The sequence below is a fragment of the Carcharhinus amblyrhynchos genome, chromosome 4, assembly GCF_965287045.1.
Source record: "Carcharhinus amblyrhynchos chromosome 4, sCarAmb.v2.hapA, whole genome shotgun sequence".
Classification (NCBI taxonomy): domain Eukaryota; kingdom Metazoa; phylum Chordata; class Chondrichthyes; order Carcharhiniformes; family Carcharhinidae; genus Carcharhinus; species Carcharhinus amblyrhynchos.
Genome location: NC_137327.1, coordinates 71223560 through 71247990, shown reverse-complemented (window position 1 = coordinate 71247990; position 24431 = coordinate 71223560). Strand labels below are relative to the sequence as shown.

At 45.2% G+C, this 24431-nt stretch overlaps 1 protein-coding gene across 1 annotated transcript; it reads left to right on the top strand.

The window, feature by feature from the left end:
• Nucleotides 1-15768: 15768 nt before the first annotated feature.
• LOC145342443 (T-cell-specific guanine nucleotide triphosphate-binding protein 2-like) lies at nucleotides 15769-16826 on the top strand. The gene has a single exon (XM_080188004.1). It carries the CDS (start codon nucleotides 15769-15771, stop codon nucleotides 16486-16488), a length of 720 nt encoding a protein of 239 aa, XP_080044130.1. The 3' UTR covers nucleotides 16489-16826.
• Nucleotides 16827-24431: the final 7605 nt, after the last annotated feature.

The window sequence follows — 24431 nt, the reverse complement described above, 5'->3', positions numbered from 1 at the left end:
ATTCTGGACCAGAGAGGGATGTTTAACCTAATGGGTGAGAAGAAGGATGAGAAGTGACAGGTGCAGCTGATCACATGGTCTCAATCTTAGTGATACAAAAGTCCATGAGCTCTGCACATGTCTGTTACTACACGCCTGCCCAGCAGTGTGACCTCGCTGGGATTTCTCACTGAATTACGATGTTTTTGGTCTGTGAGGGAAGGTGTCACACAAAAGTTGTGGCCCAGTCTCTGTGGATGTGGCCCTGGGAATAAGGGCATCCATCAGTTAGGAATTCAAATGCTTCAAGAATTTTAGTTTCCTCGTGATGGAGCTAAGGTAAGATAGTTATGAGAGTTGAACTATGATTTGAACTGAATCAGACACAAACCCAGATTTTCCATTTCCACTCAGCTTGCTCTCTCTGTGATCCACATCAGGTGCTGCCCCCCTGAGATATTGAGGGGGAAGTACAACATTTTTCACATCCCATTCCTTCCCTCAGTCTGACTTGGTGAAGATGGAAAAAGCTCCATTAGGGATTTTCCAGCTTGTTACTCCTGTTCACAACTTGATTAAGGATGATCCCTCAAACTAGTTCTGTTCTTTATTTGATGGTAAATAAAGTACTGCCACTCACACTCTCTACTTTTCTCTCAAAGGGGAAAACCCAAGTCAACCAAAAACAAAGAAGTGACACCGGGGAGGAGCCACAAGCCTCTGTCCTCTCGCCCTTTCTGAGGTGGAAGCTCTGGAATCACTGGGCACTCACACGGGGAAAACAGTGAGAAACAGAAAAACAGATGGGACAAGCCAGCTCCAGGTTTGTCAAAAAGCTTTTCATATTGTGTCTCTTCAATTCTAACACAACCTGTCATTGCAATACTTTGCCATTGCTCAGTGTCAGCACTTGTAACAAGAGTGTCCTAAACAATTCTATAGCTCACGTACCTCCATTAACCTTTCCTCTTCTTCAGCCTTCAACAGAGGAGAAGGAGCCTCAAGAACCAGGGCCGTCAGTTTGGGCTTCAGCAAACCCTCATTTCATCAAGCCCATCATTATGTCTGCATCTTACTTATGTCAGTCGAGAGATGTCTGCTCAGGAGGGCACTGTCAAACTGTGGGGGGACTTCATTATTCACAGGCTGAGAAGTAACTTGGGTGGTAGGTGAGGGGCAGCGGTTAATGTCTGAAAGATCAGGAAATATTTACTCTCTATTTACAGATCACAAGGATCTCAGAGAGCACCAGCTAAACGTTAGGAGTTTTAACACATCCAGTCAGGAAAGATAATGTCCAGTATTTGCATCATATGATGGACAGCAGGTGGGGCCTGAGACTAGTGATGCTGATTGGCTGTTGCAGGTAAGATTTGCATAGGTGCAGTCAATGTTCCCAGAAGATACCCTCTGTCTTTAAGTGAAGGCAAAGGTCTAGCTGAGGGCATCAGAGCAGCAATGCTGACTGGTGCTGCAGGCAAGATTTGCATAGACAGTCACTGCTACAAGAAGGTGGACTCTGGAAGGCACCCTCCATTGTCAAGTAAATACGAGTCTCCAGATAAGGGTAGCAGATTAATGATGTTGATTGGCTGTTGGTGGGTAGTAGTTGCAATCATGGTTATTGGATGATGTACTTCCTTTTGCTCTTGTATCAGGCTGTTGATCTGTTTTTCAGTTGTGAACTGCTACTTCTGCAGCCTGTATACCATAGTCTCCTTTTTCCTGAGTCTTCTGGCACAGCCTTTGTGGTGCCTTCTTTAGATTGTTGTGTGCCTCTGTGAGATGTTGCCCTCAGGATTGTGTTGTTGCTGCAATCACCCTTGTGTTTCAGGTCTTGTTGCTGGAATGCAACTTTTAAACTTCCTCATTGATGCTGTTGCTCCTGCAAATTTTCAAAAGAATTCTCACCCTGTAAGAATTCAAATTTAGCCTTCAGGATTGGTTTGTTATGCAATGTCAAGTGATGGTAATTCTTCTTGCTGTTGGTATGTTCACTTGGCTTCAGATGCTGCTGCACATTGTAGAATTTTGGAGGAATATTGGTGTTCCAAACTGCACTCTGAACAACTCCAACTCTTTTCATTCAGTCATGTGGATCAAATCCCATCCAAACATCCTTCATGAATTTCTGGGCTGGCTCCTTTTTCTCCTGTTGTTGCCATTGTTTATGATCAGCAATCTTTTTATCCTTGTTGACTTTTAATGCATGAAGGAACTCAGCAGCTCCTTTTCCAAATGGAATATTCTTTTCATTGAACTTGAGGATTTCCTTACGGTAAGGAGTTTCGAGGTGCGCCTTGATTTCTTGTTGCTCTGTGGTTATGAGTTTACAAAGCGAGCACATAAACACATTCCGGTTATCCTCACTACATCTTTCAGTATATTTTTGACCTTCATTTTGTTCAAGCATTCATATGCATCTCCCATATAAGTCTTAATTCCTTTGCGCCTGCATCCTGAACCATATTTGTTACTGTATGCTCTGCCTTTGTTGCCGTGGTCCCAGCACTGCTAACCTGAGCCTTGGCCACGGCTGCTACTTCAGGCTTTAGGTTGGGCTTGCTTTGGGCTCCGACATGAGATTCACCTTGGCCCAGTTTAGCCTGATTCTTTCCAGTTACCCTTAATGACGTGCAGGAACTGTGATCTATCCATTCAGCTGAACATTTACAACCCCACAACGGATCACTGCCCCTGTATACGCTTTGAGTATTATCTTTGAGGGTTTCAAGGCAGCATGTAATAGTTTCTTTTGGTAAGCGGTTCTCAATACCAAGAAAACAGTGACTCTGGTGACCATCTCCACTTTTACCAGTTGATCATTCAGTAAAGTAATGGCCCACTAACGGCAGGGTGCACTGTTAATTGACCATACGTTCAACAATGTCTCATCATCTGAGTGTGACTCTGGCCCTTTTCACTCCCTTTTCATATCACATGGCTCCTCTCCCCTCTATTTGGTTTTCCATTTGATTCATTTGGATCATGTTTCTTATAATCGTTGTTGGAAACTTGTTTCTTTCTCCAAACATGTATGTTCAATGTTCCCCTTTTAGCCACAATGCCAGCACTTTGCACCTTTACTCCAGCAATCTGCTGCTGTGTGCCCAGTTTTTGCAATTGATAGAAATTTCAAATCTGTGTCTGTGCTCAGGTTTCAGCTGGTACCTTATGGACTTCAATGTTTGAGCTTAATTAGCTGCTCGTTCCATGGAGAGCATAAAGCCTTCTTTAGGTCCAAGTTGCTTCTGTTAACAGGCTTTTCTAGATGCTTTGCTTCTTAATCCACACAATAGCCTGTCTCTAATGGTGTCATTCAAGACATCTCCAAGTTCACAGAATTCAGCTAATTTCTTCAAAGTAACTACACATATTGTGATTGAACCCCTTTCTTGCTGGTTACATTGATGGATTCTGAACCTATTGGCGATGACCCAGGAAAGAAATGGCTCTGTAACATCTCCACAATCTCACTAAGTTTTGAGCCTGGTTTTTCCAGTTGTACCAAACTACTTTATCTATGATCTCAGAGTAAAGGCACCTCTGATAGTAACAACTACAATATGGTTGAATTTTACATCGAGTTTGAAAGGGAGAAGAGTGGGTTTAAGACTAGTATTTTGAACTTAAGTAAGGTCAAATGTGTGGGCATGAAAGTTGAACTAGCTGAAGTTAACTGCGATCCTAAGCTGGGGGTAATCAATAGAGAAGGAGTGGCAGACAGTTAAAGGACATTCATAGAACATAGAACACTACAGCACAAACAGGCCCTTCGGCCCACGAGTTGCGCCGATCACATCAACACCTACCAATCTATAGACCTATCTATAACCCCCAATCCCATTAAACCCCATATACTCATCCAGAAGTCTTTTAAAAGACCCCAGCGAGTTTGCCTCCACCACCACTGACGGCAGCCGATTCCATTCACTCACCACCCTCTGAGTGAAAAACTTACCCCTAACATCACTTCTGCACTTTCCTCCCCGCACCTTAAATCTGTGTCCTCTCATAGCGACCATTTCAACCCGGGGAAATAGCCTCTGAGAATCCACCCTATCTATTTCTCTCAACATTTTATAAACTTCTATCAGGTCGCCTCTCAACCTTCATCTCTCCAGGGAAAAGAGTCCCAGCTCCCTCAACCTAACTTCATAAGGCATGCCTCCCAATCCAGGCAACATCCTTGTAAATCTCCTCTGTACCCTTTCAATAGCTTCTACGTCTTTCCTATAGTGAGGCGACCAGAACTGCGCACAGTACTCCAAATGAGGCCTGACAAGGGTCTTATAAAGTTGCAGCATTATCTCCCGACTCCTAAACTCAATCCCTCGATTAATGAAGGCCAGTACACCATACGCCTTCTTGACCACATCCTCCAGCTGCGAGGGCGATTTAAGAGTCCTGTGGACCCGGACCCCAAGATCCTTCTTCTCTTCAACACTACTAAGACTCCTGCCCTTGATAGTGTACTTGTTCATCCTGTTGGCTCTGCCAAAATGGATGACTACACATTTATCCGCGTTGAAGTCCATCTGCCACTTCTCCGCCCAGTCCTGCATCCTATTTATGTCCTGCTGCAATTTTTGACATCCTGCCAGACCATCCACAACACCACCGACCTTTGTGTCATCAGCGAGGGTATTCCAGGGTATTCAGAATAAATATATTCCCACACTGTAATGAAAAATGATCAGAACATAAAGAATGGCAGAGAATGACTAAAAGGTTACTCAAGAGAAAGGAATTGGAGAATGAAAAGAAGCTAGCTAGAAATGTAAAAGTGAAAAGCAAGAGTTTCTGCAGGTATTTAAACAGGAAAAGAGAAGTAAAGTTAGTGTGGATCCTCGATAGAGTGAGAATAGGGAGTTAATATTGGATAATGAGGAGTAATAATAGGTGGAGGAAATGAACAGATATTTTGCTTTTGTCTCCACTATAGAGAATACAAGAGACATTCCAGTAATAGCTGTAAATCATGAGGTAGAAGGAAGATTCCCTCGGGAAGCATTACTGCGCAAACTGATGGAGATGCAGGCTGTCAAATATTGCGATCCTGATGGACTTCCTCCTGTTACATGAGAACATAAGAAATAGGAGCAGGAGTAGGCCATCCAGCCCTTCGAGCCTGCCCCGCCATTCAAAAAGATCATGGCTGATCTGTCGTGGCTCAGTTCCACATTCCCGCCCTCTCCCCATAACCCTTAATCCCCTCTCTTATCAAAAACCCATCAACCCGCGTCTTAAAAATATTTAGCGAGGTAGCCTCCACCACTTCAACGGGCAGACAATTCCAGAGATTCATCACCCTTTGAGTGAAGAAGTTCTTCTTCAACTCCATTCTAAACCGCCCCCCCTTTATCTTGAGGCTGTGCCCCCTAGTCCTACTGTCCTTTCTGAGCGGGAAGAGTCTCTCCACCTCTATCCTATCCATCCCATTCATCATCTTATATGTCTCAATGAGATCTCCCCTCATTCTTCTAAACTCTAATGAGTACAAGCCTAGTTTATTCAGCCTCTCCTCATAGCTCAACCCCCTCAACTCCGGTATCAGCCAAGTAAACCTCCTCTGCACTCCCTCCAAGGCCAAAATATCCTTGCGTAAGTGCGGCACCCAACACTGCACACAGTTCTCTAGCTGCGGCCTCACCAATGCCCTATACAGCCGCAGCAAGACCTCCCTACTTTTATATTCAATCCCCCTCGCTATGAAGGCCAGCATCCCATTTGCCTTCCTGACCACCTGCTGCACCTGCAAGCTGGGTTTTTGCGACTCATGCACAAGGACCCCGAGGTCCCTCTGCACCGTTGCCTGCTGCAGTTTTTCTCCACGGAAGTAATAACCCTTCCTACCATTATTCCTACCAAGGTGTACCACCTCACACTTGCCAACATTAAATTCCATTTGCCAGTTCCTGGCCCATTCGCCCAGCCTATCTAGATCCTTCTGCAGACTCTCCACACCGTCCGCGCAATTTGCCGTTCCACCAATCTTGGTGTGATCAGCAAATTTCGACTCCATACACTCGGTTCCCTCCTCCAGATCATCTATATAAATGGTAAATAGCTGAGGCCCCAGCACCGACCCCTGAGGCACTCCACTAGTCACCAATCGCCAATCCGAAAAGTACCCATTGACCCCCACTCTCTGCCTCCTATTTGACAACCAGTCCTCTATCCACGCTAACACCCTACCCCCAACTCCATGTCCCCTGACCTTCTGCAATAACCTCTTGTGAGGTACCTTGTCAAACGCCTCCTGAAAATCAAGAAAGACCACATCCACCGGCTCTCCTCTATCCACCGCCCTAGACACATCCTCATAGAACTCCAGTAAATATGTCAGACACGACTTCCCCTTAACGAAACCGTGCTGCGTCTGCTCAATCAAGCAATTCCCCTCAAGATGTTGTTTGACCATCATCATCGAAGAGGGTGTCGACACCATGAGTCATTTTGAGGCTGGTTGCGGTGTGTCCGAAGATGACAGATCAGGCCAATTCAGGCACAGAATGTCCTGGCACATTTTGGACAGACTTGTGTAGACACTGTAGTTGTTGTGCTGTTGGCTGTGGACTTGCGCAGCTCGCGTGTAAGTTGTGCTTCAGCAATACATCTTGCTTCGTGAGTTTGACAGCCGTTGTGGATGAGGCAGCGCCAGGTAGGGTGGTTTTGTGCCAGCGTTTCCCAAGTGGTCGTGTCAATGTCAAATGACTTCAGGGAGGCCTTGAGTGTGTCTTTTGAAACGTTTCTTCTGCCCTCCATGCGAGCATCTTCCAGCAGAGATTTCCCCAAAAAGGAGCTGCTTGGGTATGCGCTTGTCTGACATACGGATGACATGACCTGCCCACCGGGTCTGTGCTCTCATCAGCAGCGTGTGGACTGATGGTAGTCTTGCTCGAGAGAGAATTTCAGTGTCTGGTACTTTGTCTTGCCATCTGATGCGTAATATTCTGTGAAGACAAGTCATGTGGAAATGATTGAGCTGTCTTGCATGCCTTTTATACACAGTCCACATTTCACAGACATACAGGAGGATAGCGAGTACTGCGGCGCTGTAGACCTTCAGTTTTGTTGCTGGGCTGATTCCTTGACTGTATGGGAATACAGTGGAGCGCAGTCTACCAAAAGCAGAACTTGCCTTTGCTATTCTGCAGTTAACTTCTGTATCAATAGTCACTGCTTGGGAGAGGGTGCTGCCAAGATAGGTGAACTGGTCTACTGCCTGTAGTTTCTGCCCTTTGTGATTATGGGTTCTGTGTACGGTGCGTGAGGAGCAGGCTGGTGCATGACTTTGGTGGTCTTAATGTTGATGGTGAGTCCAAAGTTGTCACAAGCCGTGGAAAATTTGTCCATACTGACTTGCATCTCTGGCTGTGAGCCAGCATACATGGCGCAGTCATCGGCAAAGACGAAATTTCTCAGAACTGTCTCTTTCACTTTGGTAATAGCTTTAAGTCTCCTCAGGTTGAAAAGCTTCCCATCCACTCTGTACTTGAGGCTGATACCAGCAACACTGTCCTGGAAGGCATCATTCAGCATGGCAGTAAACATCATGCTGAACAGTGTGGGTGCGAGCACACAGCCCAGTTTGATGCCATTGGTGACTGGGAAAGCCTCAGATGATTCTCCACTGTCCAGTACTCTGGTCATACCATCATGGAACTGGCGTACCATCTGAATGAATTTGGGAGGGCAGCCGAACTTTGACATGATCTTCCACAGGTCTTGTCGGCTTACAGTGTCGCAGGCTTTTGCGAGGTCAACAAAGGTTGTCGAGCTCGTGATTCTGCTCCTGACACTTCTGAAGTTGGCGCGCAGCAAAAATCATGTCAGTAGTCCCACGACCTTTGTGGAAGCCACACTGTGACTCTGGAAGCAGGCCCAGCTCCAGATGAGTGACCAGACGATTTAGCAGGACTCTTGCGAGGGTTTTTCCTGTGACGGAGAGCAGCGAGATTCCTCGGTGGTTGTCGCATACTTGCCGATTGCCCTTCCTCTTGTAGAGGTGTACGATGGAAGCATCTTTAAGTTCCTGAGGAATGGATCCTTGCTTCCAAAAGGACTGGAAGAACTCAGTGAGCTTCTCGATAAGTGCAGGACCAGCAGCTTTATAGATCTCTGCGGGTGTGGCATCTGCCCCTGGGGCTTTGATACTGGATAGCTGGCTGACAGCTTTCGTGACAATTTACTACTGGTGGGTCATCCATGGCGCTGTTGATATCAGCCTGGGGAATCCTGTCTATTGCCTCATCGTTAATAGATGACGGTTGGTTGAGGATGGCTTCAAAGTGTTCAGCCCATCTCTGCAGGACCTGAGCCCTCTCTCTAATGAGAGTTGTACCATCTGTACTCAAGAGGGGGAACTCCTGACAGACTGAGGTCCATAGAGAGTGTTGAGGGCGTCATAGAACTGTTTCAAGCAGTTCCTGTCAGCGAATATCTGTATTTCATCTGCCTTGGGTGCTCAGCCAGACATCCTGCATTTTACGCAGTTTATTCTGGACTGTCCTGCGAGCACTGGTAAAAGCATTTTTCTTGGCAGCTGAAGATGGGTTGTTCTGACAGGCCCAATGAAGACAGTGCTTTTCAACAAGTAGTGCCTGTATCTCCTCATCGTTCTCATCAAACCAATCATGCTGCTTGTGGGTGGAGGGCCCGAGCGTCTTCAGCGCAGATGTATGGAAAGCATCCCTGAAGCGTTCCCAGTCGTCCTTAGTGCTGCCCGCGAGTTGTAGGTCAGCAAGCTTGATTTGTAAGTCTTCAGCCGGTGCTGAAGCTATGCTGGGGTTCTTTAGCTTGGCCGCATTGATTCTTTTCATAACCTTGCTTCCTTGTGCTCGCCTCTTGGGTCTGATGCGGAGCCTCATTTTGGAGACAATGAGCCTGTGATCTGTCCAGCAGTCAGCACCACACATGGCCCTGGTCACTCTAACATCCTGCCTGTCTTTTCTCCTGACAATGACATAGTCGATAAGATGCCAGTGCTTAGAGTGGGGGTGCATCCAGGAGGTCTTGTTACGGGTAGGCAGACGGAAGGTTGTCTTGGTGATGAGGAGGTCGTGTGCTGCACAACTCTTCAGTAAGAGTAGGCTGTTACTGTTACACTTGCCCACACCATGCCTCCCAATGACTCCCAGCCAGATTACAGAGTCACACCCTACTCTTGCATTGAAATCGCCAAGCGAGATCAGCTTGTCGGTACTGCTCACTGCTGATAGTAGGGCGTCTAGTTCTTTGTAGAACTTGTCTTTCATCTCATCCAGGTTGTTCACTGTGGGGGCAAAGGTGCTGATCAGGGTGACTTGACTTCTGTTCTGTAGCAGAAGCTGTAATGTCATAAGCCGGTGATTCACACCCTTGGGTAGACTAGCAAGTTTCTGAACAAGGTGACTCCTGACGGCGAATCCAACTCCAGCATCACGACGCTCATCGCTGCCGCGACCGCTCCAGAAAAGTGTATCCACCTCCAGATTCAGTCAACTGACCTACGTTGGCAAGATGAGTTTCACTCAGGGCTGCAATGTCAATGTTGTATCTTGCAAGCTCTCTGGCAACTAAGGCTGTTCTTCTCTCTGGTCTGTCTGCTGTAGGGTTGTCCAAAAGCGTGCGCACGTTCCAAGTGCCAACGGTGAGCGGTGTCACCTTGTGTTTTATTTTGTTTGTTCGACAGCAAGATGGGATCCCCACCAGCCGTGGTAAACTGGCCAGGGTGTAGTGAAGCAGGCAATGTTTAGGGCAGCTTTTCTAGCCCCTTCCTCATTCTACAGAGGTGAGCAGTGCGTTCCTGAAGAGGACTACTCAGCCGCCCAGGTAGGCACAGAGTTTCACTGCTGCTTCAGTCAGCGGAAAACGACCATTAGACCTGAGCTGCCTGCGTGCAGGTCCGTGACTACAGCTCCCAGTGTATCCACGCCTGCTTCATCACTCATCCATCGGCACAGGACTTCAAAGGTTGAACAGGACAATGAAGATGATGATGATGATGGTGTCTAGACTGGCGCTTGATTTGGATTAAAGTGAGGGAGAGTTGTGCAGCGTCAGCCTCACTCTCTCTTCCCAATTCCCATCTAGATCCAGTGGCAAGACAAGAGTCATAATGGATGGAGGTGGGACTAGGTGCAGTGGATGACTAGGACGTCTTCTGTGTCTTGTTCTGCTCTTCACGTTCCACGACGCTCGCAGACACTGCCTTCTTGACCGTTGGACCTTCCGTTGGTCTCTTCCGCTCAATCCGCCAGAGTCTGTCTTCACGTGCTGGAATAGACATCCCTCTATCTCACCAAGGGTTGAGACCCTTCGGCTACCCTCACCTGGTTTAGCCGGCTTGTTGAGGCCATTGCCCGGGGTGTGGCCGCTGTCGCATGTAAACAGCTACGGGGAGCCAGAGGTGGGAACTGAGTGCCAGGTGGGGACAAAGGATGGACAAACTGCCCTGAAAGGACGCGACATGTTCTCCCGCCAAAGGTATTACCCCATACACGTCCTACATAGGACTTCCTCCTGGGGTCTTAAGGGAGGTGGCTAATGAGATATGAGATGCATTGGTGTTAATTTTCCACAATTCACTAGATTCTGGAAAGGTTCCATCGACCTGGAAAGTAGCCCATATAACCTTTCTATTCAAGAGGGGAGGAAGGCAGAAAACTGGTGGTCGGTTAGTTTGGCATCTACACAGGAAAGGTGTTAGAATGATTATTAAAGGGGTTATAACTGGGTACTTAGAAGTAAAATGTGCTGTGGATGAAGAGGAACTGTTGACATATCGTACATGGATTTCCACAAGATGTTTGATAAAATTGCACATTAATGTTTATTGTGGAAAATAAAAGCTAATGGTGTAGAGGGTAACACATTAGAAGATTGGCTAGCTAACAGGATGTGGAGATGCCGGCATTGGACTGAGGTGGGCACAGTAAGAAGTCTCACAATACCAGTGACTACCTTATTTATGATCTCAGAGTAAAGGCACCTCTGATAGTAACAACTACAATATGAGAACAGGTTTATTTGGAATCACGAAGGAGTAGTGCTCCGAAAGCTCATCAGGTGAGTTGGGGTAGGTTCAAAAACATGGCATGTAGAGACAAAGGCACAATTGCAAAGCAATTACAGATTGAAACGTGAAGAATGATTGGAATGCGTGTCGTGCGTCTTGAAGCCACCTTGGAGAACGCTTACACAAAGATCGGAGGCTGAATGCCCTTTACTGCAGAAGGGAACACTCCTGCCTGGTGATTGTAGTGTCTGTTCACCCGTTGTTATAGCGTTAACATGGTCCCGCTGATGTACCATGCCTTGGAACACACTTTCCTGCAGCGTATGAGATAGGCATTGTTGGCTGAGACACGTGAGTATGTACTGTGTATCTCGTGGATTGTGGTCAACATGTACACAGCATGTAATGGTTGTATCCATGTCGATGATCCGGCACGTCTTGCAGAGGTTGCTGTGTTGAGCTGTGTGGTGTCATGGTCACTCTTCTTCTGAAGGTTGAGTAGATTGCTGTGCACAATGGTCTGTTGGGGGTTAGGCGGTTATTTGAAGCCGCGTAGTGGAGGTAAGGGGATGGCCTTGGCGAGATGTTCGTCGTCATTGATGACATGTTGAAGGCTCGAAAGAAGATGTCATAGTCTCCCCACTCCAGGGAAATACTGGACGATCAACATTGGTCATGTTCTGTGTTTGTCTTCTGAGAAGGTCGGTATGGTTTATTTCTGTGGCGCATCGGAACTGGCAATCGATGAGTGCCATATTCTGTTCTTCCGAGGGTGTCTGTTGCATTCCTCCTAATCTAAGCAGATCCTGTTTGAATGGAGGGCTTGTACATAGGGGATGGCTTCTTTAACATATTTGGGGTGGAAGCTGGTGGTAGAATGAAATGCTGAGGTGAATGCCCTTGATGGAAATGCATGTGTCTGAGAATCCAATTGATTCTGGAGAGTAGTTCATGGTGAGTCTGATGGTAGGATGGAACTTGTTGATGTCATCACATAACCATTTCATGATTCTTCGCCATGAGTCCAATGGAAAAAAATGCCGGTGATGTATCTGGTGTATAGCATCGGTTGAGGTCCTGTGTGGTGAAGAGATCTTGCTCGAACTTGTGTATTAAGATGTTGGCATGTTGAAGGGCGAATTTGGTCCCATGGCTGTTCTGTAGGTCTGGATGAAGAACTGGTTGTTGAAGGTGAAGACGTTGTGGTCCAGGATGAAGCAGATGAGTTGTAAAATTGCTCCTGGCAGTTGTCGGTGTTGAGTACTGAGGGTGTTGCAGCAATGCTGTTGTTTGGGGGATGCTGGTGTAGATTGCTGAGACATCCATTGTGATGAGGATTGTTGCTGGTTCAACTACTCCATAGGTGCTGAGTTTCTGTAAGAAATTCATAGTGTCGCAACAGAATCTGGGGTTTCTTGTACGATGGGTTTCAGGATATTTGACGCAGCCAGAGAGGTTCTCTGATCGGATGCCGTTGCCTGATACAATGGGATGGTTGGGTGTGTTGCCTTGTGTATCTTCAGGAGGCAGTGGAGGATCTCCAACACGGGCAGTATGTGGGATGAGGGCACGTAGGGTGCTCTGAAAGTTTGGATCAAAGGTCTTGTCAATCTGTTGAGTTGACGGGTGTGTTCTTTAGTCAGATTTGTGTCTGTGCTGTTCCTGGTTGTTCAATTGTTGGTACACTCCTTTTGCAGTAGTCCGTTCTCTTCAGTATGACAATGGCTCCTCCTTTGCTGGTACGATGATCATGTTGCGATTGGTCTTGACAGTGCGGATGGCGTTGCATTGTGCTTGGGTGATGTTCGGGGCTATCTTGTGAGCACAGCTGATGAACAAAGAACACCCCAGCACGGGAAACAGGCCCAACGAGCCCGTGCCGCCATTTTAACAAAGCATTTTCTTACACCTAACTTGCCCGTGTGTATGCGAATGGTAGCCCTATTGTAACCAGATTTAGGGGAGAATAGTGTAGGGTCAATTTGGTACACCAATCAGCCTAAGAGCAATCTTTGGGGTGTGGGAAGAAACCGGAGCACCTGGAGGAAACCCACGCAACCACAGGGAGATTGTGCAAACTCCCACAGACACTGGCCCAAATCCATGTATCTGCACAGCTAGCAGTGATGGTCACTGAGCTGTTGTGGCACCCTGATGAGGCTGGCATTGGTGCATCTCCTGACTACTTGCCTTCAAACAACCACCAAACTCAAATAGACCATTGTATGCAGCAAACTACCCAGCCTACAGGAGAACAGCGACACCACACAACCCTGCCACAGCAACCTCTGCAAGACATGCTGGATCATTGACATGGACAGCACCATCACATGTGACCGCGTCACCCACCAGGTACACGATGCATAATCATTTGACTCGGCCAATGTTGTCAACCTCGTACACTGCAGGAAAGGATGTCCTGAGGTGTAATACATCGGTGAGACCATGCAGACACTATGGCAATGGATGAACGGACACCGTGCAGCAATTGCTAGGCAGGAGCGTTCCCTTCCAGTCAGGGAATACTTCAGTCAAGGGCATTCAGCTTCCGATGTTTGGGTAAGCATTCTCCAAGGTGGCCTCCAAGACACGTGACAATGCAGAATCCCTGAGCAGAAACTGATAGCCAAGCTCCGCACGCATGAGGACAGCCTCTTGGGTTTATATCTCTACGTGTAACCCCCACCATACTGCCTGGGTTTGCAAGATCCTACTAACTGTCCTGGCTTGTGACAATTTAACCTGTGCTTATCCCTCTCTCCATGCACACTGTTTGTACATTTAAAACCTTGATTACCATAAAAACTCATATTCCAATCTGTAATTATCTTGCAATTGTGTCTTTGCTTCTATATTGCCATGTTTGTGAACCTGCCTCCACTCACTTGATGCAGTAGCAGCACTCTGAAAGTTCTTGATTTCAAATAAACCTGTTGGAGTTGAACCTGGTGTTGTGAGACTTCCTACTGTGCCCACCCCAGTCCAACGCCGGTATCTGCACACCTTTTATTATGAGAGAAATTGAACCTAAAGGAAAGGATGCTATGCTTCAGGTGTACAGGGCATTCGTGAGTTCACATCTCAAATACTACCTGCGGTTTTGCTCTCCTTATTTAAGGCACAATGTAAATATGTTGGAGGAGGTTTATAAAGGTTTCCTAGATTGATATCTGGAATGAGTGCGTTATCTTATGAGGAACAGTTGAACAAACTGGGCTTGTTTCTACTGGGGTTCAGACGAATGAAGGCATAGCTTAATTGAAGAATAAAAGATCCTGAACAAGGTGGACACTGAACTATATCTTTCTTGTTAAAGATAATTTATTAGTGTCACAATAGGCTTATACTGCAATGACGTTATTGTGAAAATCCCCTAGTCGCCACACTCTCGTGCCTGTTTGGGTGCACTGATGGAGTATTTGACATGGCCAATGCACCTAACCATTGTCTTATGGACTGTGGAAGTAACTGGAGCACCCAGAGGAAACTCACGCAGACACCGGGACAATATGCAGACTCTGCACAGTGACCCAAGCCGGGAATCGAACCAGGTTCCTGATGCTGTGAGGCAGGATTGCTAACCACTGTACCACCTCGCTGCCATCTGTGTGACTGAGTCCAGAACTAGGGGTCACTCTCTTAAAATTAGAGGTTACTGTTACATGTCAGAGATGTGACTTTGGAGCTCCCTGTCTCAGAAGGCAGTGGAAGCAGGATCACTGAATATTTTAAAGGCCGAGCTAAATAGGTTTTTTAAAAGGGTCAATGGACTCAACATTAACAGTGTTTCTCTTTCCACAGATGCTGCCAGACCTCCTGATTCATCCAGCTTTTTCTGTTTTTATTTCAGATTTCCAGCAACTGCAGTATTTTGATTTTAGTTAGCTTGCTATTAGGAAAGGATACAAAGATTACTGGGGACAGATGGAATGTAGAATCGGAAACACAGACAGATCAACCATGATTTTATTGAATAACGGAGAAGCCTAAAAGGGGCTGAATGGCCTACTTCTATTCATATTTCATATGTTTGTATGTTCAAGAGTAGTATGTATCCTGTGTTTGCTGGAGCTTGTCAGCTTGACATCTATCTGGTGTAGTGAACATTACACCCCCTCTGCCAGATCTATTGGTTCATTGAACCCTTTTAATGGCACTGGATCCAGATTCTATTTAATCCACTTCTTCCACTGATGATGGCATTGATGTGGATCCAGGCCTCTAATTTCAGCTGGTAACCTCCGCCTTCCCATGCAACTGCCAGATTGGCATTAGTGAAGTGAGGGCCTAACCTATACTAGGTACCAGGCCAGTGTCTCCCCTGACTCATCTCACTTCCCTCTGTTGCTGTCTGAGGTTTTGACACAAACCACAGATCTCTCCCTGCGGACAACCGGCAGCCTTGATGACGGTTGCTATAAGGATATCTAAATCAGTCTCACACTTCACATGGCCCACGTACAATCCCACTGCCCCTATCTCGAATTGGGTAGGGAACCCATTTTGATAAGTGAGCCCCCTCCAGCCCTCAAGTCACTCCCTGCATGGTGAAAGTTTAGCTGCATTTGCTGGCCCTGTTATACAGATCCCAGACCCCCAGCAGAGGATTCAATACTGTTTTGGATTTCTAAACACCTCATGTTCCAATGCAAAAAATCCATAGAAAGTCATTGAGAAACGTATAAGTTTAATGAATGACTGAGGTCAATCACTCTCCATAAAATCTAGTCCAATGTGCGACATAATTGTAATTCTTTCTTTTAATCCATTGCAAAACATATTATAAAATGGTTTCTTTCAGTCAGCAGCTGGTTCCGTCTTCCTATTCTGGTCTGGAAGAGCTCAAATCTAATGATGGAAAGGGTCGGGTGATTAATCCACTGATACGGAAGAAGTTAGATGATCTGGATAATACAGAGCTTAACATCGCAGTGACAGGAGAATCAGGTGCAGGGAAATCCACCTTTATCAATGCACTGAGGGGACTTCAGAATGGTGATGAGGGAGCAGCTGAAACTGGAACTACAGAAACTACAATGGAGCCAATCGGATACAAACATTCCAACCTGCCGAATGTTCGTTTCTGGGACCTGCCGGGAATTGGAACGACAAAATTCCCAGCGGATAAATATCTCAGAGAAATGAAATTTGAAAGATACAATTTCTTCATCATTATTTCACACTGTCGATTCAGAGAAAATGATGAAAAACTTGCCAAAGAGATTAAACGACTGGGGAAGAAATTCTATTTTGTTCGATCTAAAATCGATAATGATCTCAAATTGATGAAAACGCATTGGAGGAAAATGAATGAAGAGGAAGAACTGGAAAAGATCAGGAATGACTGTGTCAGCAAGTTGGAAGAGGCAGGAATTCCATCACCCTGTGTTTTCCTGATATCAAACTTTGATCTGAATCTGTATGATTTTGTTAAATTGAAAATGAGCATTAGAATAGGCCGTTCATCCCTTGGAGGCTGTTTCCCTTTTCAATTGGATCATGATTGATCAGTATTCTGACCAGTTGCCTTAGTTCTGTCACCTTTAAAAACTAACACTCTGCTTGCAGAGAGCAAAGCTTTATGAGGTTCTGTGACTGAGATTAATATTATTTATGCTGAAAGGTGACTTCATAAATCCTTGGGACTGCCCTTTGTTAAATCGGTCTTTAAAGTTTAATTTACACTGTAATTAATTTCACAGTCTCCATGGATAGCAATTTTCCTGTTAATTTATACTAAGTTTGGTTTTGATTGTTTTTAAAAGCGTCAGGTTGTGTTGAAAGTTCTGTTCTTTCATTGGTCTCCGCCGTTGGGGTCGTAGCATGAAACATGTTCCTTCTCCAATTCCACTCCACTCACTCTTTATGCACTCCTTCTGTTCCACTCATATTCTCCTCAATACTGCCACTGTCCAACTCCAAACACTTTGTTATCCATCCTGCTCTGCCGTTCCCAAAAATTCTCCTGCTCCTGATGCCCACACCTCTGTCCTCCTCGACATCACCCTTAATTCCAATTGAGTAACTCCCACTATGCAAATCCACACTCTACTCAGGTTTGCCTACGGTGCCACTTCACACCCCTTTCAATAGCTCCCAAAGTCCAATTCCTCAATCCTCAGGAATTCTTCTACATTCCCACTGCACACTTTCCTCAGATATTACAATCTCACTCCACTCTGGCTCTGAGCCTCTCAGTTACATTAGAGTCCCACTCAACATATGACCTACAGTTTGTCACTGTTTGGAAATCAGCCAGCATTGTTGTGGTTGCTATGAAGTGTTCAGTTCAGGAACCTGCTAATTACTGACCAGCTGCTCTTACATCTATCTTACATGTGTTTGGGCCTGATTTTACAGTCATGTTGCACCCGTTTTTGGGCACGAAAACTTGGTAAATTCGGGCATGAAGCGAGGATCGTGATCCTTTGCTATGGCCTAAAAATGGGCGCAATCGGGACTGTGCCCGAAATGGGCGCAATGGCCATTTAAATGTATTTACGTGCATTTGGGCTGCACATCCAACCTTACTGGCACTTCCCCCGCGCCCCCCCCCCCCGGCTTTACCACTGTTCACCCATCCAGAATCGGCACAAATCAGACATGGTTCACAAAAGTCCGATTCAGGTGCTCCAGTTAGTGAGGAGGTAAATGCCGAGTGTCCGACAGCGCTCTGCTCACGATTGATGGGGGGTGGGGGTCGGTGGTGGTGGAAGGTGAGTCTGACAGCACACTGCTTGAGATCAGAGGGGGTGGGGAGGACAGGGGTGTCTGCTGCCACTCTGCCTGAGATCAATGGGGGAGAGGAATGGAGGGTCCAATGCCACTCTGCCTGAGATTGGTGGGGGGATGGGATGGGAGGGGCCCATGATCAGTCTGGGTGGCGGAGAGGGTGGGGGGATAATGGGATCAGTAATGTTGTTGGCGGGGGGGGGGGTAATGTCTCTGTGAGAGCCAGAGGAAGGCAGCTGGCCCAGAAGCGGTGTGGCTGGGAGTCACATCCTATCATTCTTTTCTGCGCGTGTGCAGTTGGAGGCGCTGATCGGAGCTGCAAGCTTTTGGTGTGTTAAACCTCACCCACAGGCTTCTGCAGCGCGATTTGGAATCACTGATATTTTTGCAGGCAGAGTGCGTATGGGGGCATCTCAGAACAGGTCTAAAAGTCAGATCTGAAACACTCCCACTTTCAAGTCCGCTCAGCACTTTGACACAATTTTACCATTTTGATTCTCAGTGCCTTTAACAATCTTGTGTTTCACTTAGCAATCAGCTACACCTTGTCTATCAACTTCATAAAATCAGTGGGTGATACTGGTCTGACCTGGGTCCAGCTGATCCAATATCACACTGATAGATTAGATAAAATATTTTTGCTAGCTTCATTCAGTTTTTGATATCCTGCAACTATCATGCTTTTTGAGAAATTGAATGACTTTCATGTAAACCCTCCTCTCCCACTTTGGAATAATGATTTCCCTCCTAACAGGATTCATTGGGAGTCAGTCTCTGGGATTTAGCCAAAGACAGCCCATGTGAACAGGTACAAGGTTGCATGTCTCATCTTTACTTTTTATCCTCTATGCTGTTGACCAGAGACACATGACAAAGCAGTGCTGATTTATACTGATGATATGGTATTTGTGAGTCTCATCTGGAAAAATGAAGCAATCTACAGGAACTTGGTGCAAAGGTCCATAAGGAATTAGAACCATACAATCGCTACAGTGAAGAAAGAAACTATTTGGCCCATCAAATCGTCAAAAGAGCATCCCACTGAGGAACTCCCCTACCCTATCCCTGTAACCCCACGCATTTACCATGGCCAATTTACCTAACCTACTCATCTTACTAAGGGGCATCCACCTTATCTACATATCTTCGGACTGTGGGAGGAAACTGAAGCGCCCAGAGGAAACCCATGCAAGTATAGGGAGAATGTATAAACTTAACATACAGTCACTCAAGGCTAGAATTGAACCCTAATTCCTGACATTGTGAGGCAGCAGTGCTAACCACTGTGTCACCCTGTAGGGAAAAAAAGCTAATGATATGGTGGCAATAAAAATTAATGATGTGGACAGTGAGCAAGTTCCTAACTACAAGTATCTAGGTATTAAAGTAGGCTATGAGTTGAGTTGGGGGAAATGTGTACATATAAACATACAAAATAGGAATAGGAGTAGGCCATTTGGTCCCTCAAGCTTAATCTGCAAAGTGATGGTTGACCTGTTTGTGTTACTAGTTCCACTTTCCCATTTATCCCTGATAATCATTGATACCCTTGCCTAATACAAATCTTTCTGCCTCCACCTTAAAAATATTCAATGGCTCCATCTCCAATCCTTCGAAGTCGCACAACACTCTGAGAAAAACAAATTCTCCTGATCTTTATCCTAAAAGGGTGACCCCTAATTTTAAAACAGTCTCCCTCTATTCTGGAATTACCCACAAGAGGAAGCATCATTTCAACATCAAATTGTCAAGACTGTTCGGGATCTTAAATACTTCAACCCCCAAGTCACCCCTCACACTTCTGGTCTCCAGTAGAAACAAGCCCAGTCTGCCCAACCTATCCTCATAGGGCATCCCATTCATTCCAGAACATCCTCCAATGCATTTACATCCTTAAATGAGGAGACCAAATTGCATGTATTTGAAATATTGGGCAGAATTTTCCTCCCCTTTCATGGCTTGTTTTGTGGTGGTAGGAAGCAATATGCCACTCATTGGCAGCGGGATTTTATGGTCCCACCGTTGTCAGTGGGGTTTCCCATCGAACACACTGCTCATCGTTGGGAAACCTATGGCGGGTGTGTGCCACCGATGGGAGTGTAATATCCCACTGGCGTAAAAGGCAGCAAGATTTCAGCAGTGGTCTCACCAATGCCCCATGTAACTGAAGCATAACATTCTTATTTTGATGTTCAATTCCCCTCATAATGTAGGGTAAGATTGTTGATTACATGCTGCACCAGCATATGAACATTTTGTGACTTATGCAACAAGAGCACTGAGTTCCTTCTGCACCTTGGAATTCATAGAATTCCTACAGTGCAGAAGGAGGCCATTTAGCCCATTGAGTCTGCACTGATCATAGTCCTACCCAGCCACTTTCCCCATTACCCCACGTATTTACCTGGTAATCCCCCTGACACGAAGTGGCAATTTAACATGGCCAATCAACCTAATTTGCATATCTTTGGAATGTGGGAGGAAACCAAAGCATCTGGAGGAAACCCACACAGCCACAGGGAGAATGTTCAAACCCCACACAGTGACTCAAACCAGGAATCAAACCCAGGTCCCTGGTGCTATGAAGCAGCAGTGCTAACCATTGTGCCATCATGTAGCCATGCTACAGCTGTTCTCCAGATATGGTAGCCAAAACATGATTATTCTACTTCAGAATATAATCGCATTATAGTGGATCCAATAATCTATATGGCTGCAGTTGAATGTGTATGTTTTTGGGTATCTCTCCTGGAAATGTTGTCTCAGAAAAGTAGGCTCTTTAAGGGTACAGAGATTATTGAAACAGGCAGGGAGAATATTCCTTTCCCGACAATTTCTACTCCTGTCTCAGAATTTTGACAAAAATAAAGAACATCATGAACAATGAGAATCTCCCCCTGTCTCAGTGTTATTGTTGGATGTGATCAGGAAAGAGGCTACAATCTCTCAGAAGCAGGACAAATCACTTCCTCAACAAATAAGAACTTTTCACAGACAGTTGCTAAATTGATATAATCATGATGAGACTCACTAATTGATTATTTGAATGCACTGAAAGTTTTTTAATACATTTTAATTCAAGTTTGGTCTCTGTGATGGGATCATTTTTCTTTTTGTTATTATTTATTTTGATGTAATTTTGAATGAACAAGCAATGCGCCTGAAGTAAATTTCTGTGCAGACAATAAAGTGAATTGAATAGTTTTACTGTCCCATTTCATACAAACATGAGGTACCACCGACAGTTGCAATCTTCACATGTACGGTGGCTGCATGAGGTAATGTGAGTAAATTATTATTGCAGAGGTGACTAATAGTGACTATGAAACCACAGGATTATGTTCAAAATCCAACAGGTTTACTAGTGTTCTTTTGGGCATCTTTACCTGGTCTAGTCTATATGTGACTCCAGCCCACAGCGAAGGCATGACTTTTAATTGCAAAGTGAAATATCCCAGCAAGTCATTCAATTGTATCAAACCACTACACAAAACTATAGCAGGACTAAAACTGGATGGACCACCCATGAGTAACCCTGACACCAGACAGAACAAAGGCATGTTGATTAAAGTCAACCTTGCTTTGAATAACATCTGGGGCCTTGTGCACAAACTGGGGAACTGACCCATATATCCATCATTCTGACATAGTCAAATATCGCAGCGGCTAGAATTCTCCAACCTCTCCTTTGGTTGGAATTCTCCGGTTCTGCTGCTATGAATGGAGATTTGGCTAAGTGCCAAATTCTCCATTCTTGCTGCAGCGGTAACAGCGGCATGAAAGATTGGAGAAATCTGGCCAGAATCAGCAACATTGCTCCAATAACATCCAAAACCGTGTACTTTCCTAACACTAGGACGGACCCACCAAGGGTGACTGCAGAATTTGCAATATTGATTATAGACCCCATGAAGTCCCGTGGCATTAAGTAAAAAATGGACAAAGAAACAATCTACTGATTACCATCTAACCACCCTCTTCTTAGCTGAGGAATCAGTACTCCTTCACATTGAACACCAGTTGAAAGAAGCACTGAGGGTGGCAAGGGCACAAAATGTACTTTGAGTTGGGGACTTCATTGTCCATGATCAAGAGTGGCTTTGTAGCAGCACTTCTGACTGGGCTATCTGAGTCCTGTAGGACATAGCTACCAGACTGTGACAAGAGGTGGGAGAACCAAAAAGACAAGAATGTCATGTTCACTAACCAACATTTACTGATGCATGTATCCATGACAGTATTGACAGAAATGACCATTACACCACTCTTATCAAAGCAATGAGACAAGTATTGTCTCGGCAAGTTTACTAAAAGGGAAAATAACAGTATCAGTGGGGCATATTCATAAAGTAACTTGTGGTTCAGAACCAGTTTTTATGCTGAAATTGCACGGAAAAGCTTTGGACAACTAAAGAGATAAAATACCTAAACTGGAATAAAATAAAATATGAACATGTTGAAGAAATGCACAGATCTCTTACCGACTGCACATCAAAAACTATCTTTTATTGGTGTAATCATTCCTCATAATTTAATCCTTTTAGTCCAAATATCATTCTGGCAAACCTCCTCTGTACTCCCTCCAAGATCAATATATCCTTTCTAATACATGGTGTTACGAATTCCTTATGAACTCTAGGTGTGATCTAACCAGGGCTTTGTACAACTGAAACATGACTTCCACTCCCTTGTATTCTCATCCTCGAGGTATAAAGGTCAACATTCCATTAATTAACTATGAATCAGGACTCTGAGCTTTTGTTGAACCTCAATTGTTTCTAGCTTTTTACCATTTAGTGCCATGTTCTTTTTTAGTTCCAAAGTGGATGATCTCACATTTGCTTACATTCAGATCCATTTAGTGATCCATGAATTTCTTAATCATTTTCTGATTTTATCTCATCTCGTTGGTGTCAGTTATTTAAAACGAGGCTGACTTCTGCTGGGTTTCATACTTTGTGTGTCCTCAGGTTGCTCACCAGGGCCAATCCTGGAACCACAGCTCCTTGACGAGAGGAGAAGAGTTGCCACGAGGAAGAGGTGCTTCTTAAGACATGGTTCTGCTGTCTCTTTCCACTTTTGTCAGCAGCAGAGTTCATGTGGTTAGTTTCTGTCTGTGTTGTGGATGAAGTGCTGCTACATGGTGTGGTTTGTAATAAGTTCCTCCCATGCATTAATGCCAATTAATTACCCATTACTAAAAACCTGCAGAGTTTCTGTGGGATTGGCTGTTACTCTTGAGTTGTGAAAAGGAGATTCTACTTTGGAAGGCAATTATTTGGCGTGTGGATGCAATGTCCAGACCAGCAGAAGTGATTCTGAATAATCCCAGTTGTGATGTTGGACGAACTGGCTTCGGTAAGGATGCCGGAGTTTGTCCTCCTGTCTTCCCACTTGATTTTGAGTATCTTGTGGAGACACCACTAATGAAAATTCTCTTATGCCTCGAGTAACCTGAGGCTCAATAACATTGATTTCCATCTGCATTGCTCATACACTGCCAAACATGGTGTCGTTTGAAAATTTGGAGGAATGGTTTTCTCTTCCATCATCTAAGTTAATAAAGACAGTGAATAGCTGAAACCCCAACACAGATCCTTGATTGACACCTCTAGCCAATTAAAGTACCATTATCGCCTTGTGCTGCCTCCAAGCACTCAGTCAGTTTCTTAAACATGTCAATAATTTATCTTGAATTCCACAGGCTTCAAATTTAACTCGTAGTTTATTCTGAGGGATGTTATCTGGAAATCAAGGTAAATAATATGCATTGATGTCCATCACTTTAGTGGCATCTTTAAAAAACTTCAGTCAGGTTAATCAAACATGACTTACCCTCTACAAATCCCTGCTGGTTCTCTAATCAGCTGAAAATGCCCCATGCCACATCCCACGAATATATGAAAACAAATAGGCTTTTGTGTACCCTCCATTCACACTCTACAGTAATGGTTCTCAATCAGTATGTATGCCATGAGGACCCCCGAAGTGTGCTGTGAAAAAAGCTACAAAATGAATGTAATTATACTCAAACTAACTGTAATAATCTTACTGATAAGGATAGCATCAGGGTGGTAGTAAGGGATGATATAGGAACCAAAGAGCAGAAAGTGGAATCGTTGTGGGTGGAGATTAGGAACAGCAAAGGGAGGAAGACGTTAGTGGGTGTCATCTATAGGCCCCCAAATAATGATCTGGAGGTAGGGCGGGCTGTTAACGCACAAATAAATGCGGCGTGCAGGAATGGAACGGCGATAATTATGGGGGATTTCAATCTACATATTGATTGGTCGACCCATGTTGGACGCGGTGGGCTTAAGGAGGAGTTCTTGGAATGCTGCTGGGATAGTTTCCTTGAACAGTGTGTGTTGGAGCCAACGAGGGAGCGAGCTATCTTGGATCTGGTGTTATGTAATGAGGCGGGTAGAATTAGGAATCTTGTGGTGAAGGATCCTCTTGGGAAGAGTGATCATTGTATGGTGGAGTTTCTGATGCAGATAGAGGAGGAGAAAGTGGGTTCCCGGACATGCGTCCTTTGTTTGAACAGAGGGGAGTACGGTAGGATGAGAGAGGAATTGGTGAATGTTGACTGGGGGAGCGCGTTGGAAGGTAGGTCTGCTGAGGAGCAGTGGAGGACCTTTAAGGAGATCTTTCTTGGTGCTCAGCAGAAATTTATTCCGATGGTTAAAAAGGATCGTAGGAGGAGAGATAATCAGCC

Bases quoted from the DNA above. Each gene is read 5' to 3' on its own strand.
- LOC145342443 (XM_080188004.1), top strand. From the start codon at position 15,769: ATGGTTTCTTTCAGTCAGCAGCTGGTTCCGTCTTCCTATTCTGGTCTG.